The sequence below is a fragment of the Acomys russatus genome, chromosome 4 (genome assembly GCF_903995435.1).
Source record: "Acomys russatus chromosome 4, mAcoRus1.1, whole genome shotgun sequence".
Taxonomy (NCBI): domain Eukaryota; kingdom Metazoa; phylum Chordata; class Mammalia; order Rodentia; family Muridae; genus Acomys; species Acomys russatus.
The window spans coordinates 10,418,697-10,432,466 of NC_067140.1; the positions used below are offsets into that span (position 1 = coordinate 10,418,697).

At 48.2% G+C, this 13,770-nt stretch overlaps 1 protein-coding gene across 3 annotated transcripts in view; it reads right to left on the reverse strand.

The window, feature by feature from the left end:
- Positions 1-9,783: 9,783 nt before the first annotated feature.
- Chd6 (chromodomain helicase DNA binding protein 6) overlaps positions 9,784-13,770 on the reverse strand; it is a 118,166-nt gene continuing 114,179 nt past the window's right edge. For all 3 annotated transcript variants that reach the window (XM_051143717.1, XM_051143714.1, XM_051143716.1), the window contains one exon: positions 9,784-11,112. In XM_051143717.1, the coding sequence (XP_050999674.1) occupies positions 10,222-11,112 (891 nt within the window). In that variant the 3' untranslated portion in view covers positions 9,784-10,221. The remainder of the gene's footprint in view (positions 11,113-13,770) is intronic.

The window sequence follows — 13,770 nt, forward strand, 5'->3', positions numbered from 1 at the left end:
CATGGCAGAAAGGCAGGCAGTGTTGTTGTGCGGAAGAGGAAAAGCATGAAGGTCATTATCATCTTTCCTTAAAACAACAACAACAACAACAATAGCAACACCACCACCCCATCATTTCCACCAGCTCTGAGAAGTATCAGGCCCTTTGTGAGGGCAGGCAGGGGTTCCCCCAGCCCACCCCCAAATGCCTTTTTAGGGTCCTGCCACCTTTCAATGCTCTTACCTTGGGAAACAAATTTCAACTTGAGTTTGGAAGAGGACAAACCACATCTAAACCATAGCCCTTTTCTTGAATTATGAGCTCTGGAGGGACAGACATCTGGCTGGACAGACACCAGGCAACGCACAGGGCACAGGGCACTCACTCCTAGGCACCCCAGCAGGGCCTTGGGGAAAGAAGGGGAAGGGAGGAGGAAAGTTTTAAAGATGGTGGTGGCCAGCCGGGAGTTGTGGTGCATGTCTTTATTCCCAGCACTTGGAGGCAGAGGCAGACGGATCGCTGTGAGTTCGAGGCCAGCATGGTCTACACAGCGAGTTGAGGACAGCCAAGGTTAAACAGAGAAACCCTGTCTTGAAGCCCCTCCCAAAAGGTGGTGGTAGCCGCCTCCCTGTGGTCAGAACAGTAGGAGAGACTGCAGGGGGCTAGGCAGGAGTGCTGGGGCCTGAAGGGCAGACAGGTCAGCTCTCCCAGAGGATACTCTGCATATTGAGAGAAGACTATGGAGCTCCTGGGTTGATGGAGAGGCCTTGCCTTTGTAATCTGAGCACTGATCACTTGTCAGAAACTCAAATTTAGGACTCAAATATGTTTGGTGCATTCTCAAAGGCACCCAGTCACAGTGACAAAATCAAGGTTCGTCTCTCTACCTAAGAGTCGGACCTGCCACTCCACACAAAGGTGAAGCTACAGGCTTATGGCAGGCATGTAGCACAGGCTAGCCCAAGGCTAGAAGTCAGAGTAGCCAGGGCTGGGGACAACTGGCTCTCTAGGCTTTGTGCTACAGCTAGACTCTGTGCTCTGTATGGGTGGCAAAGCCTACCACAGCTAGCAGCTCCCTGCCTGGCCTCCATCCCATCCCAGAACTGACCTGATCTTCCTTCCCAGGGTGAGGAACTGGCCTGGCACTTAGCCTGAAGGAGGCTGCAGCTGCTCCAACAGGCGTGTTCCCAGCAAAGTTGCGCTCTTTCCCAGCATCAGGTCTTGGCTGCATGTTGTTACCCAGAAGCCCCTCCCCCAAAAAACTACGATGAAGAAAGTGGTTTTCTGTGTGTATATGCACATGTTCATGCATACCTAAGGGAGCATATACATGTGTGCTGGATAGACAGTGAGTTCCAGCCTTCTTAACCTCTTGGGTCTGACCTGGCATTGCTATTCACAGTGTGAACCTTTGTGCATACCTTTGGGGTGTGTCTATATATAAAAGCATGCTTGTGTATGACTCCTCAGCTGTGCTGCCTGGGTCATCTGTGTCCCTCTCTCCTCTGTATACATTAGCCATGTTAGTATATATTTGCAAAGTTTGTTGTCTATATAACCACATTTATACCTCAATCTGTTCATATATGTCACATGTGTGTCTATGGGAGTCACCTGGTTCCAGGCTTCATCTCTGCTACCTCTGCCCACATCTCCCCCTCTTGGATGGGTAGGTGGCTACTTGGGGCTCTGGAATAGGCAAAGCCTGTTTAAAAATTCTTTCCTCTTGTCTGTCCCAGCCTCCATCTCTGCATTTGGGAACAATCTGGTCCCTTTCAGATGTGAGGAAGAGACAGGTTTGTACATCTTGGTCTAGCCCATAGTTTTTAAAAGTTCCTTGGTCTCTAAGCCAAACTTTTTTTTACAAAGAGCCTCATGGGGAACAGGCTGACAGGAAGGAAGGGATCCTGCCTGGGAGACCCAGGAGCCCTGCTCTGAAGCTCAAGACTGGACGGGAACATCAGTGCTGAACTCCTGGCAGCTCAAGGGCCCTGCAGCCTAAGGCCAAGTTTAGCCTGGACACCTCCTGCACCGAAAAGGGGTGCAGAACAACCCATGGCTCCATGCTGGGGCAGCGGAGCTGAAGAGGCCTTCATTGAACAGACATAGAAGAGGCCCATAGGGGTTTCCCCAGGCCTTGTGGTACCCAGGCCCTATCTCAGCATCCTTCAGCCTCTATGGAGACAATCCTGGAGTCAGCCCACTTATTAGCAGCTGGTTGCCCTGCTGGCTTCCCATGGCTTCACCTCAGCAGGCTCTGAGGCCCAGCTGCCCCTTCCCCTGGCGTGCGAGAGGAACAAAAGGTCCCCAGACTCCAAACAGCAAAGGCAGGAGTTTCTTAGCACTTACTTGACCTGGGTGCTGGGGTCTAGGGCTCTTTTCTCCCAGTCCCACTGAGGCACAGGAAGGAGTTTGCCATGCTGTTGCCCACACTGTGATCAGAGTCTTTCCCTGTGTTTGTACAGGGTTGTATTCCAGAGTGCCAAGCCCGAGTGGCAGGTCAGACTGCAGTGGCTATGCCTCACTGGCCTGCCAATGAGAGCTTATGGAAGAGTTGCCAGAGCCATGTAAAAAGAGTGGCTCTTCGGGCTCCAGGGAAGAGGAGCTTGGAAGTTGGCCTGGATTAGGAGGGGATTCTGGGATGCTAGAAGTAGATATAGGGTCCCAAAGATGCTGGGACTTTATGTTCAATCCTTGTTGAATCCTATGGAGCACTCCTCCCCTCCCTCCTTGGCCATCGGCTTTGCTGTCTGGAAAGTTTGAGATCTGTGAGTGGAAAGGTCTGGGTCAGAGCTGAAGTGGGGGTGGGCAGGGCACATCAGGGGTGGTGTTGAGGCAGCTACAGCTAACAGGGTCTGCCATACCCTGTGCGGATCCAGGAAAGAGCAAGCACGGTGGGAATTTCCCTCCATCTCCCTCCAGCCAGGCTGCTCCGGGTCTTCAGCTCAGCAGGCGACTATAGTGAGAGCTCTCCCTTTTTGGTGATCATTAAGGATCCTCGAGGCCAGATGCACTGGGAGAAAATTGAGGGTATCTAAAGAGTGAAACCTCAGTCACACACTCCAACAGAGGCCCTGAGTTGTGGGGCCTAAAGGCAGGTTAGACCCAGGGGACTTTGTTAAGCTACTTGTCTGGCCTCAGTGTTGCAGGGAACCCTCTCATCAACCTGCTTTTAAAGCCAGAGGATGCGGCAGGGCAGGGCAGGGGAGTCGCTGGGAATCTGCTTCTGCGTCTATTACCTGCTGGTTATATCAGGAATCTGTCAGCACCCATGGGTCTGTAATCACTCAAACAACAAATGTGTTCTGTGAATGAGGCTCAGTCTGCAGACAGATTATTTGCCTGCTTCCAAGTGTGAAAAGGAACTGACTGCATTCACTTAAGTCAGAGAATTGAATCATGTGCAGGTCTTGTGAAGGCAACTGCTTTCATGAGGTCATATGTGCAAAGCCCTGTCATGGCAGGAAGACATGTTCTCACAGCAGTTCTCCTTAACTCCTGGTTCCAGCATGGGGCGGGGGCACTCACAAAGCCCCACCCCTTGCTGAGGCACTACTGATGGCCACTAGTGGATCAGTTTTCTTCAGGGATGTGGCTACTGGAGGCTGCCCATTCTCCAGTGGATGGCCCCATCCATACCCATGTACATACTAGAAACACTAATTGGACCAAGTTGGGGGGGGGGGGACGAGAGGGAGAGACAGACAGACAGACACTGAAGACAGGAGAAAGATGTAGTGGGAGGAGTTGGAGGGGGTGCAGGAGGGTAACTATGAACAGAAATCATATAAATGCATGAAATCTCAAAAGAATAAATCAAATTTAAAAATATCAAGAAAATGTAAGGAGGCAGGTGTGGTGGCGCACGCCTTTAATCCCAGCACTTGGGAAGCAGAGGCAGGCGGATGGCTTTAAGTTCGAGGCCAGCCTGGTCTACAAAGTGAGTCTAGGACAGCCAAGGCTAAACAGAGAAACGCTGTCTCGAAAAAGAAGAAAAAGAAAATATAAATACCTGAATTTCCATGCTCTGTTGAGTGAGGTATGAAGCAACACAGAACTCAGATGCCTGTATGGTAGGCAGCCATTGACTATACCAGCTAAGTAGCCAAAGTGTCAAGATTCTGGTCTCCGTCACCTCTTACCACCTTAAGCCTCCATGTTATTCAGGTATGTCATCAGCCTTGAGTGATAGGCATCTCATTTCAAACTGTTGTATCCAGAGCAGTGGTTTTCAGCCTGTGGGTCACTACCCCTTTGACAAGCCTCTATGTCAAAAATATTTACAGTATGATTCAGAACAGTGGCAAGATTAGTTACGAAGTAGCAGCAAAAAAATAATTTTTATAGTTTGGGGTCACCACAGCATGAGGAAGTGTATTAAAGGATCACAGCATTAGGAAGGCTGAGGACCACTGACCTAGAGCAAAGTGCCTGTGAGGCATGGAGGGCTCCTCAGATGGACATACCTGTTTCTCAGCGCCCATGAGTACAGCTCATTCAGACAGGAGTAGATGTCCACAGCTCTCCACTTTATCCATTGTGATGAAAAGTGCCAGGCTCGTTTGCCAGGCCTGTCCTCCTGTTAGGTTTCCCCTTGGTCACTCGGCTGGTCAGCCTCTGCCACTTATGGGGACTATCATTGTTTCATTGTCAAACAAGCCACGCATGGCTCTGCCTCCTTGTACTCCGACTTTCCCCAAGCACTTCCGAGGTCCTCTCTTTAGCAATCTCATCTCTGGACAGCGTCTTCAAACTTGCCCTCTTGTGGTTCCCTCCTTGAGGCTCCCAGCAAGTGTGGAAAGGGCAGGGCAGGGTAAACTTTTCCTACGAAGTGAAAGGATGCCAAGGATGCCGTAGGGTTTTGGAGGTTGCTCAGGAGGGCTGCCTGGAGTCTGTTTTATTTTAAAGCAAATATGAGTCTCCCACTCTACTGTAGGACCCACATTCCTATAGAACCATGTTTAAGTCCGCCCGTATGAGGATTATTTAGCCGACTGAACAGAGTCTATGAATTAAAGCGATGCTGCGGGCCAGGGGTCAGCAGACATTCTTGATCAAGGGCCGGGGGATGGGCATCTTAGGCTTTCACAGATGTAGGCTCCTGTGGCAACTGCAGTCCCAGTGCAAAAGCAGCAATGAAAACCCGGAGTGTGGCTGAGCACCAACAAGCTTTATTTATGGTAATTTAAACGTGATATAATCTCCATGTCCATGGAATGTTCCTTTGGTTTTTCCATAGTTTACGCATATGAAGTCCCTTCTTAGCCTGTGGCTATAGTTGGGTGGCTTCATTCTACAAAGTTATGTGGGACTTGTAGATTCATGCACAAAACCAAGGCCAGAGTAAGGACACTACATTTAGCCTGCCCTACATTCTTGTCTTTTTGCTCACTGGTTGTGCCACTGAAGGCAGGTGGCCATCTACTTGAACTGGGGAACACATGTTGTTCACATATGTTCACGTTTCTCAGGCCCCAACAGTGACCCACAGAGGCACCGACAGGTGCTGTGGTGACCATCAGTGGTGTACGTTGTTCAGCTGGCTAGGGTAGGAGGGGGAGCCCTGCCATTCTTTCCACCTTTGAGATGGGAAGCCACTTCTCAACATGGCTCCTTGGCTCTAGGCCAGTGAGACCAAGCAGAGATACCAAGATATCTCCACATCACACACCGGCCCAGAGGCCTCTTTGAGACCAGCATAACAGGGCTAGGAAACACTTGCCAATGTTAACCTCTTCCCCACTGGCTCCTGAACTATTGACAGTAAGGGCAGCATGGGCCAGCATAGTCTCTCTCCTTCTGCCATCTGCATTTAATTCTACGTTATGAAGCTTCAGAGCAGAGCAACTGCCTGCCCTCTCCCAACTCCCTAGTCTACTTAGGTTTCTAGAACCAATCTGGATTCTCAAAGCCCAGCTCTGTCACTAACCAGCTTGCTATCTGGGCAAGTTATTTACCCTCTTTGGAACTTAGGTCTCTTCTGAATATAGAGATAATGCCAAAAGTTATTGTGAGGACCAAGGACAGGGCCATTAAGCACTCAAGTAAGTCCGGGTCATGTGTTCTGAACCACCTCCCTGTTGCTGTCAGTATAGGTCATGCAGGAACCAACACTTCTTGTGTGTGGGCCTTGCAGTTGGACGAACAAGCTTGTTTCTTGCAGTGCTTATTGCCCCCGCCCCCAGCCCCCCGCCAATGTATCTTGGGACCTGCAACAAGTATTCTTTTTAAAAATCCTTTATTATTATTATCATCCTTTATCCTTGGTTTCTCTCTTCCCAGTGAAGCTGGCAATCCTCACATGTTCATTTCCATAAATCCCACTACTGACCTACAAATGATCCCAGATGAGGATCCACCTCTGGCGAGGGCAGGAGTCTTGCTCTTTCGCTTCACCTCCAGGGAACCAAGAGGCCTGCGAGGGACTCTACTCCTGCCTTCTCACCCTAGCTTTTGCTTTGTTCTCCAGGGCTCAACCATCAGAGTTGCTTGGGTGACACAGATTTGTCACTGCCATTTGTTTCTAGTTCCATGCTGACTGCACGGAACACTGTCCTGGTAGGTGGCAGTACTTAATTGACCTGTTTCCCATTTTATCCCATGGATATCTTGTGCGGGGATCACAGAAGCAGCTACAAGTACATGCCCTGGGATGTTGCTGTTCAGCTCCTGCACTTCAGATGATGGGTCTGAAGAAGCTGAAAACACAACCAAACTCAAACCAAGCCCTTGGGTTTGGCGAACCCCAATACTGACTCAAGAAAAGTTCTTTTGAGTTTTCCAGACCAGGTACATGAATGAACCACTTAATGAGATCAGATGTCAACAAATTAGGCACAAAGCTCTTCAGTGGGTGTGGCTTTGTGTCTTCCCCTTTTCCCTGTGCCATGGTCTCATTTAAGTTCTTCAGAGTTCTGGTCTCCAAGTTGAGAGGTCCCAGATTGGTTATCACAGAAGCCAGGGCTGGGGTGCTGTCTTCTGTTAGTAGGACCACGAGCTCCGGCTTCAGCTATGCCTCCTAAGACTAAGAAAGCCCAAGAAGCCCATTTTCATAGGCAGCTTAGATGGAGTTTCATCCTAAGGGGCAACTACAACTTTGCAAGGACAAGTGAGGTCGCTTATGGCAAACAGAAAATACTAACAAAGTGTACTGGCTAACCCTCATATGGGTCGGGGAGTGTTTTGACTAACCCTTGTATGGGTCAGAGAGTATATTAACTCCTGAAGTCTCCATCAGAGATTTAAAAGACGTGCGCGCATATGTGTGTGTATGTGCGTGCGCAGGTGAGAAGATATGTTTCAGGAGACAGTTCTTTCCTTCCAGTAGGTGGCTTCTGAAGATCAAGGTTGTCATGCGTGGCAACAGGCACCTTTACCCCTGGCCTTCAGCTCTTAAGCTGTTGACCATACTTTCTCACTTGGAAAATGGTAGCAAAGACTCTCCGACTATCAGCACCTCATCCTTTTCTGTGCCTATGTGTGGGCTCTCAGTAGGGACTGCACCCAAGGAGGGGCTGGGTTAGTGTCTGGCTTCATCTTACTGGAGGCCCACTTCTTTTCTTCCAGCCTCATCGATAACTCCATCTAGCCCTTCTGGAGCAAAGGAGCTGTGCTTCCCTATAGCCAGGGAAACAAAGAGGAGGTGTTCTTGGGTCTTATGGGACGTACCACCCATAGCATGCTACCTGCCTTAGAGATTCCAGGTTCTAGTGAGCCTTACAGTAAGGGTTCAGAGAGGTGCCTTTAGGGTCTCGAGGAGGGAGGCGAGGCTGCTAACTCCTTGTCATGGCACAATTTAAATCTATGCTCTAGTAGTAGAGATGGGTCAAGTCGGCCCCCAGGGGTGATGCCCAGCAGGAGTCAGGCACCTGGAAGGGCTGTAGATTCCTGATATACAGCATACATCCATAAAACACCCAGATAGCCAGACATCTAAGTGCTAGTGAAACCCTTAATACAGATCTGAATTTTGAATTTTCCTTTCTGAATCGAGGATCAAGACCACACAGAATTTATTACGTGAGACATGGGCAAAGATGACCAAGGGAAGTTATGGCTGTGAGTGACATGGAATTAGATGAAGAGGCTCAAGTTTGCTGAAGAGAGTTTAAATTTGGCTTTTGCTCTTGGAAACGTCAAAATAATCATAAGAAGCACTTATGCCTTACAGAGCAAATAATCCACAGTGTCAATTTCATTTTGCAAACAGTGTCACAACAGCAGTCAACAGAAGCCTAAACACCCGAGAGTTAACATACAGGTTTGGTAAGATATAACAAGGGATTGCGCATGCTGGTGGTTACGTCGGGTCCACACTGAACCCTGTGACCTACTTGGAGGTTTAAGTGGAAGCCGGGGAGAGGAGCTTTCCACATAAAACAACACCACGAGACAACAGAAAGAGCGGACTCTGCTGGGTGACTATAATGCTCATTTGCAGTAAGGCTTTCGAGATACAGGAGTTTTTATAGCATTTGTATTTTAAGGATTAGGGCAAATACATTATTTTTCTACTTGATAAAAAGAAAATTAGTACTTAAAAGGTTCAAAAATATATTGATTGAGTGTTTCTTTTACATAAATAAATTATATTGATTTTTTTTTTTAAAGGATTTAACAGCTGAAAAACCCTTTCTGCTTCCACTGGAGGCAAAACTGAACAGAATGTTAGTTCAACAGTGAGCAGCATTTCTAAGAAATCTGTTGTCAGCATCACAGACCTTCTACACTACAAAGACGTCATTAAATAGCATTTATTCAATTCTTGGATTCTTCCTTCTTATAGGATCAGTTATAGAATTTCTAGTTTATATCTATGATTCATAGAACCGGGACTCTCCTTTTTGAAAATACACCTGATTGTTTTTTTTTTTCGGTCACAATTTAACAGACTTCTTTGAGATGCTCATTTAAACATTTACATAATTTATAACCCCAAATGTATAAAAGACAATGACAAAATCATCATAAATAAATAATGCAAACTGAAATAGCATGCCAAACTTTCGGACCTTCTGATAAATTAGCAAGACTGTAACAGAAACAGTAAAAACACAGTCAACTGTGATGACAAAGTGAATCTGGTCCTTGGGACAGCTGCCACCTATCCAGCCCTTGTGCCCTGTGCCCCAGAGAACTGGGCTTGGCTGGTTAAAGTCTCACACATGAGCTGTCCACGAGGGAGACCATCAAAGGGACATGATGTGAGGGGAGAGGGAAGAAAACGGGGAGCGGAAGTGCCACTGGGGTGCTCTTTCCTGCTCAGTTCCTCAACACAGAGAAGCTGGAGCAAGGATGCTGCTGACTTAACAGAACTTTGCCTGACTGACAATTTGGAATTTGGGCCCAACTCTATGATACAGACAGAGTAGAGGGATAATGGAAAGGGGGGAAAAACTTCACAGTTGTATGTAAAAGGTGTATGTGTGCTTGACACACTACACCATGACAGAATCTAGCAAGTGCTGAGTGATTACCCAGATCTGGGGGAATGAGTGGCTAGAGTTCCTGTGGGTAAGTGTCAGCAGTGCCCTCCCACTTGTACCTGAAGCTGCCGAAGCATCTCTGATTCAGTGGGGGGAAGACAGGCATACTGCCTAGCTGGCCAGTATTTTTTCTTGCTGTAGGTGGGAAAAACCACAAGAGGGAAACTGTATTACTATCAGGAAGGTTCCTGTCTTAAAGAAGCCATCAGGGTGTGCAATTGCAACCAACAGTTTATATGCTGTAGACTACACTACTCAATAACCATGATAAAACAGGGATGCTGAACTAGAAAAGCAGGCACCAGCACTTCTTATTCTGTGCCTTCCAGTTTCCTTGATACGCTCTTCTTATCTGACCGCTCACAAAAGAGCGAGCTTACACTGACACTCATCTCTGCTCTTTGGCCCCGTGGTGAATCCCTAGACAGTTTTCTTCTGCCATTTTCTTCCTCAGGTAAGTGGGGTTGAATGAGAAGGGGGAAGGGTAGGTCACCAAGTGCTGTAACTATGATTGCTGGAATGAACTGGATAAAAGAAAGAATTCTGTGCCTCCTAGACTAGGTAGATGACACTCATCTAATTAAGTGGCAAGACCCTGCAACTAGTAACATGTTACCATAGTTCTCAGACAGGAAGTCAGGTAGGTAATAGTACTGATGAAAACACAGGTTCTTATGAAGGGGAAGTGAGGGAAGTAACAAACCTTTATGGGATAAGAAACTTACAAGTCACAATGATTTCTTAAATGAAGAAGTTCTAATTGGTGTCACTGTTGAAGTCTTTGAGGGCCCCCTCTCCGGCCTGTGCCACAAGTTCTCTCTCTGGGGGCAGAGCAGTGCTGGACTCGGCACAGTTCTGATTGCTGCCTGGCTCCCTCTCACACCCGGAAGCAGGCTCTGGGGTGGGGTTGTCCCCCTTTGCTTTCTTCTTTTTCCTCTTCTGGCTCTCAAGACCGACCATCTCTGAGTGTCTGCCCTGCTGCATGGCTGGCAGCGCCATGCCCATGCCAGGGGAAAGAAACATAGATGGGTAGATGAGTCCAGGAGACACTCCTGGGATGAGAAATGGGTTGAAAGCCACAGGACCACTAGTAGTTACTGTGGGTTCAGACTGATCAGAAAATGGACCAGGGCCAGGCTTATCTCCGACCAGAGTGTCTGCTTTTACATCACGGCCACTCAGCTTGTCCTCTGTAGTTTTTTCAGTGGCCGACATACCACTTTTTGTTGTGCTTGAGAGAGATGCTGATGCAGTGGTCGTGCAGGTGGTTGCCATGGGTGTATTGAGGAGTCCGCCCACACCAAACATCTGGGGCACTGCGGCCATGCCTGGCAGCATCATGGGCAGCATGCTCAGGGTGCTTTTGACCTCTTCACCAGTAGGCATGGTGGTGAAACCAGCTGGGAAGCCCACCAGCCCAGTGAGAGGAATGCCTGGGATATTTCTCACATTCTGCAATCCTACCAGGTCCATTCCTGCAATCAGTCCATTCATGAACAGCGGTCCCATTCCAGAGGGAGAGTCTGCCACAATGGCTGGAGCTTTTAGGAGTTCATTTCGAGGCCGCCTCCCCCTCCTGCGGGAGCCTGCATCTCGAAGCACAGGCTCTGCTAGGGTGTGATTGAATTTGCTTTCTGGGAGAAACCCCTGAAAAAGGACAGAGAAACATTGAATGCTGAGGGTTACCAGTGGCTGCAGCTGTTTACTGGCATAGCTTATCTATAGTTCCACACAGGGCTCTAGTGGAAAAAGAGTATCTCCTGCCCAAAGGCCCAGCGAGGTTTGTCTCTTAGAAGCTGAGAGCATTTAGTGGCAAGGAAGCAACCAGATGCCCGTCCCCGTCAAACAGTGCTTCCAAGACTGGCTGGCAAGAACGGTTTCCATCGTACGAGAAACAGGCAGAGCTGGGAACGAGAGACTAGCACTGGAACATGGCTGACTGGGCAGCACTACAGCTGATGGTGAGGCTCAAGATGGGTCAGCTTTGGTTAAAAAAAAGGATGGTGACATTTAAAGTCACTGAAAGTGACTTTAACATACTGCCAGCCCCCAGGGAGAAGCACTTGCTAGGAACATGGCATGCTATTGATATGTGCATCCCGGTATTTTCTGAATCCCTGGAAGCTGTGACTTGGATGAAAAGGGGTAAGTATGCACAGAGTGTGGAAGAGAGGGACCAGGAGCACAGCTGGGCAGTGCTGCCTCGAATACATAAGGCTCGGGTTTCCTTTAAGGAAGACCCTATATTTTTCTTCTTTTTGGGAGTTCTCCCCTCCGCAAATTTTTTTGTTTGTTTTGTTTTTTTTGAGACAGGGTTTCTCTGTGTAGCCTCGGCTGTCCTGGAACTTGCTATACTGACCAGGCTGGCCTCAAACTCAGAGATCCACCTGCCTCTGCCTCCCAAGTGCTGAGATTAAAGTCTCTCCAAGTTTTTAATTAGCAAAGAGCTCCACAGTCAGCACTTCTGCTCCTAAGACTCACAATACCATCTGGCTCTAGACATGTGGACCATTCTCCACTATGCCTTTTCAGGGTCACAGCACAAACCACAGATGAGAACATGGCCTTGATGGTGGTGACAAGGAGGGCACACAGTGGCAAGGGAGGTGGAGGCTGCAGCAGAAACCTGCTCCTTGGGGCCCATGGTCTGGCTGTGGAGAGGAAATTAGAGAAGCTATTGAAATTATAATAGCTTAACCTCTGAATTTGTTTTGCAGGTGATGTGAATCTCTGTAAAAAAGAGAGATCTGTTTCCTCCACAAGAAAGAGTGATTTCTCTCCCTATTTGCTGCTTACAATCCCTGCACACACCTTTCTCTGTTGTCCTCCACTCTTCCCTGCTGTTAGTTTATCAAGCAGTATAGATCCTCAGGATTGCAATGCCTTGTGTTGTTGAGCAGTCTCAGCCTTTTCTCATGCAGAAGGGGGATACAAAGAAAACCCCTTCATGTCGAAGCTGCTCTTCCCCACACAAAGCAGAGGGCCCCCCAGCCCTGCATCTCCTTCCTACAGTCCTATCACAAAGCTAGTTTTCTTTTTATAACTTTCCTTCAACTCTAGCAAGGGTGGAAGCAGAATGCTCAGAGTGGTGCTGATGGGTCTGGAGCCTTTGAACATAACATGAAGGCAGTGTGGTGGAAACACTTGCACTGTGTGGATGAGCCCAGCATTGATCTGAGCTGATCTGATGCCTCCTTCTGAGAGTCTGGAGTGAGGACACAGCAAGGATCTGCAGAGGGAAGCTGGACTCCACAGCCTGTCTGAGAATCAGAGGCAGTGTTCTGGCTACACTCCTCAAGAGAGCAGAACAAGGGTAAAGAGGCAGCACAAGTCTTACTAACAGGTAACAAAGAGCCAGAGGAATCCTAATGTTAGGCCTGGAGCCTTGGGCCTGGAGCATCTGGGCCTGGAGCCTGGGCTTCAGAACAGGTAGGGGATCCCCTCACTACCCCTCACTTTACTCACAGCTCTGGCATCTCCCGTTGCTTTTCCTCATCTTCTCCCCAAACTATTAAAAATACTCTCATAATATTCAATAGAGCTCTTCTTGAAGGGTAGTCATGGCTGCTGGTGACTTGGTTTCAGGCTGTCAGTGAGCTATAAGAACAGGCCTGGTAGGCTCCAGGAGAGGCTCGTAGGATGCATTTACCTCCACACAGGAAGTGGTCAGCCCCGAGGAAGGTGCTCAGGAATGGGTGGTGACAGGAAGAACAGCGGCAGAAATGCCACGTCACTTCCCAACCCAAGGGTTCCATAACCTCATCTCAACTTATTGTCAAACACCAAATCAGTATGGAGTGCTGCGCCACAGAGAACTAATGATTTATAGACATGTACCTCAGATGTTTCCGAGTAGTCAGAGATAGCTATTTGTGAGGTGCTATGCTGTCCTTCACTTTCTCAAAGAATATTCCAGATAAAAACAGTTATCATGGACAAAAAGCTTTATGATGGCACCTTTGAGAGAACTTTAAAAAAAGCCTTAGTTTAGCATCACTGAGCTGGAAGGAACCTCTTCAATAATCACACAAGGAATCCTTCCCTTTCAAAACTGAGAGGCAAGGCCTACTGTGGGCAGCTGGTAGAGACGGAACGGAAGATCACTCACGTACTTTTTATACCACATCGTGGCACGTGCCTCTATTTCCAACAGGACTGCCCACCGGCAATATGCCAGGAAGGTTTGTCCTGGAAAGTGTGGGGTGAAGGCTTACTCTGGTTTTAGGGTATTCACTGGAAATAAACTCTTAGAGGCTTATTTCTGTGAGAGACAATAAGGCATGAAGAATTGGATCCAACTAAAAG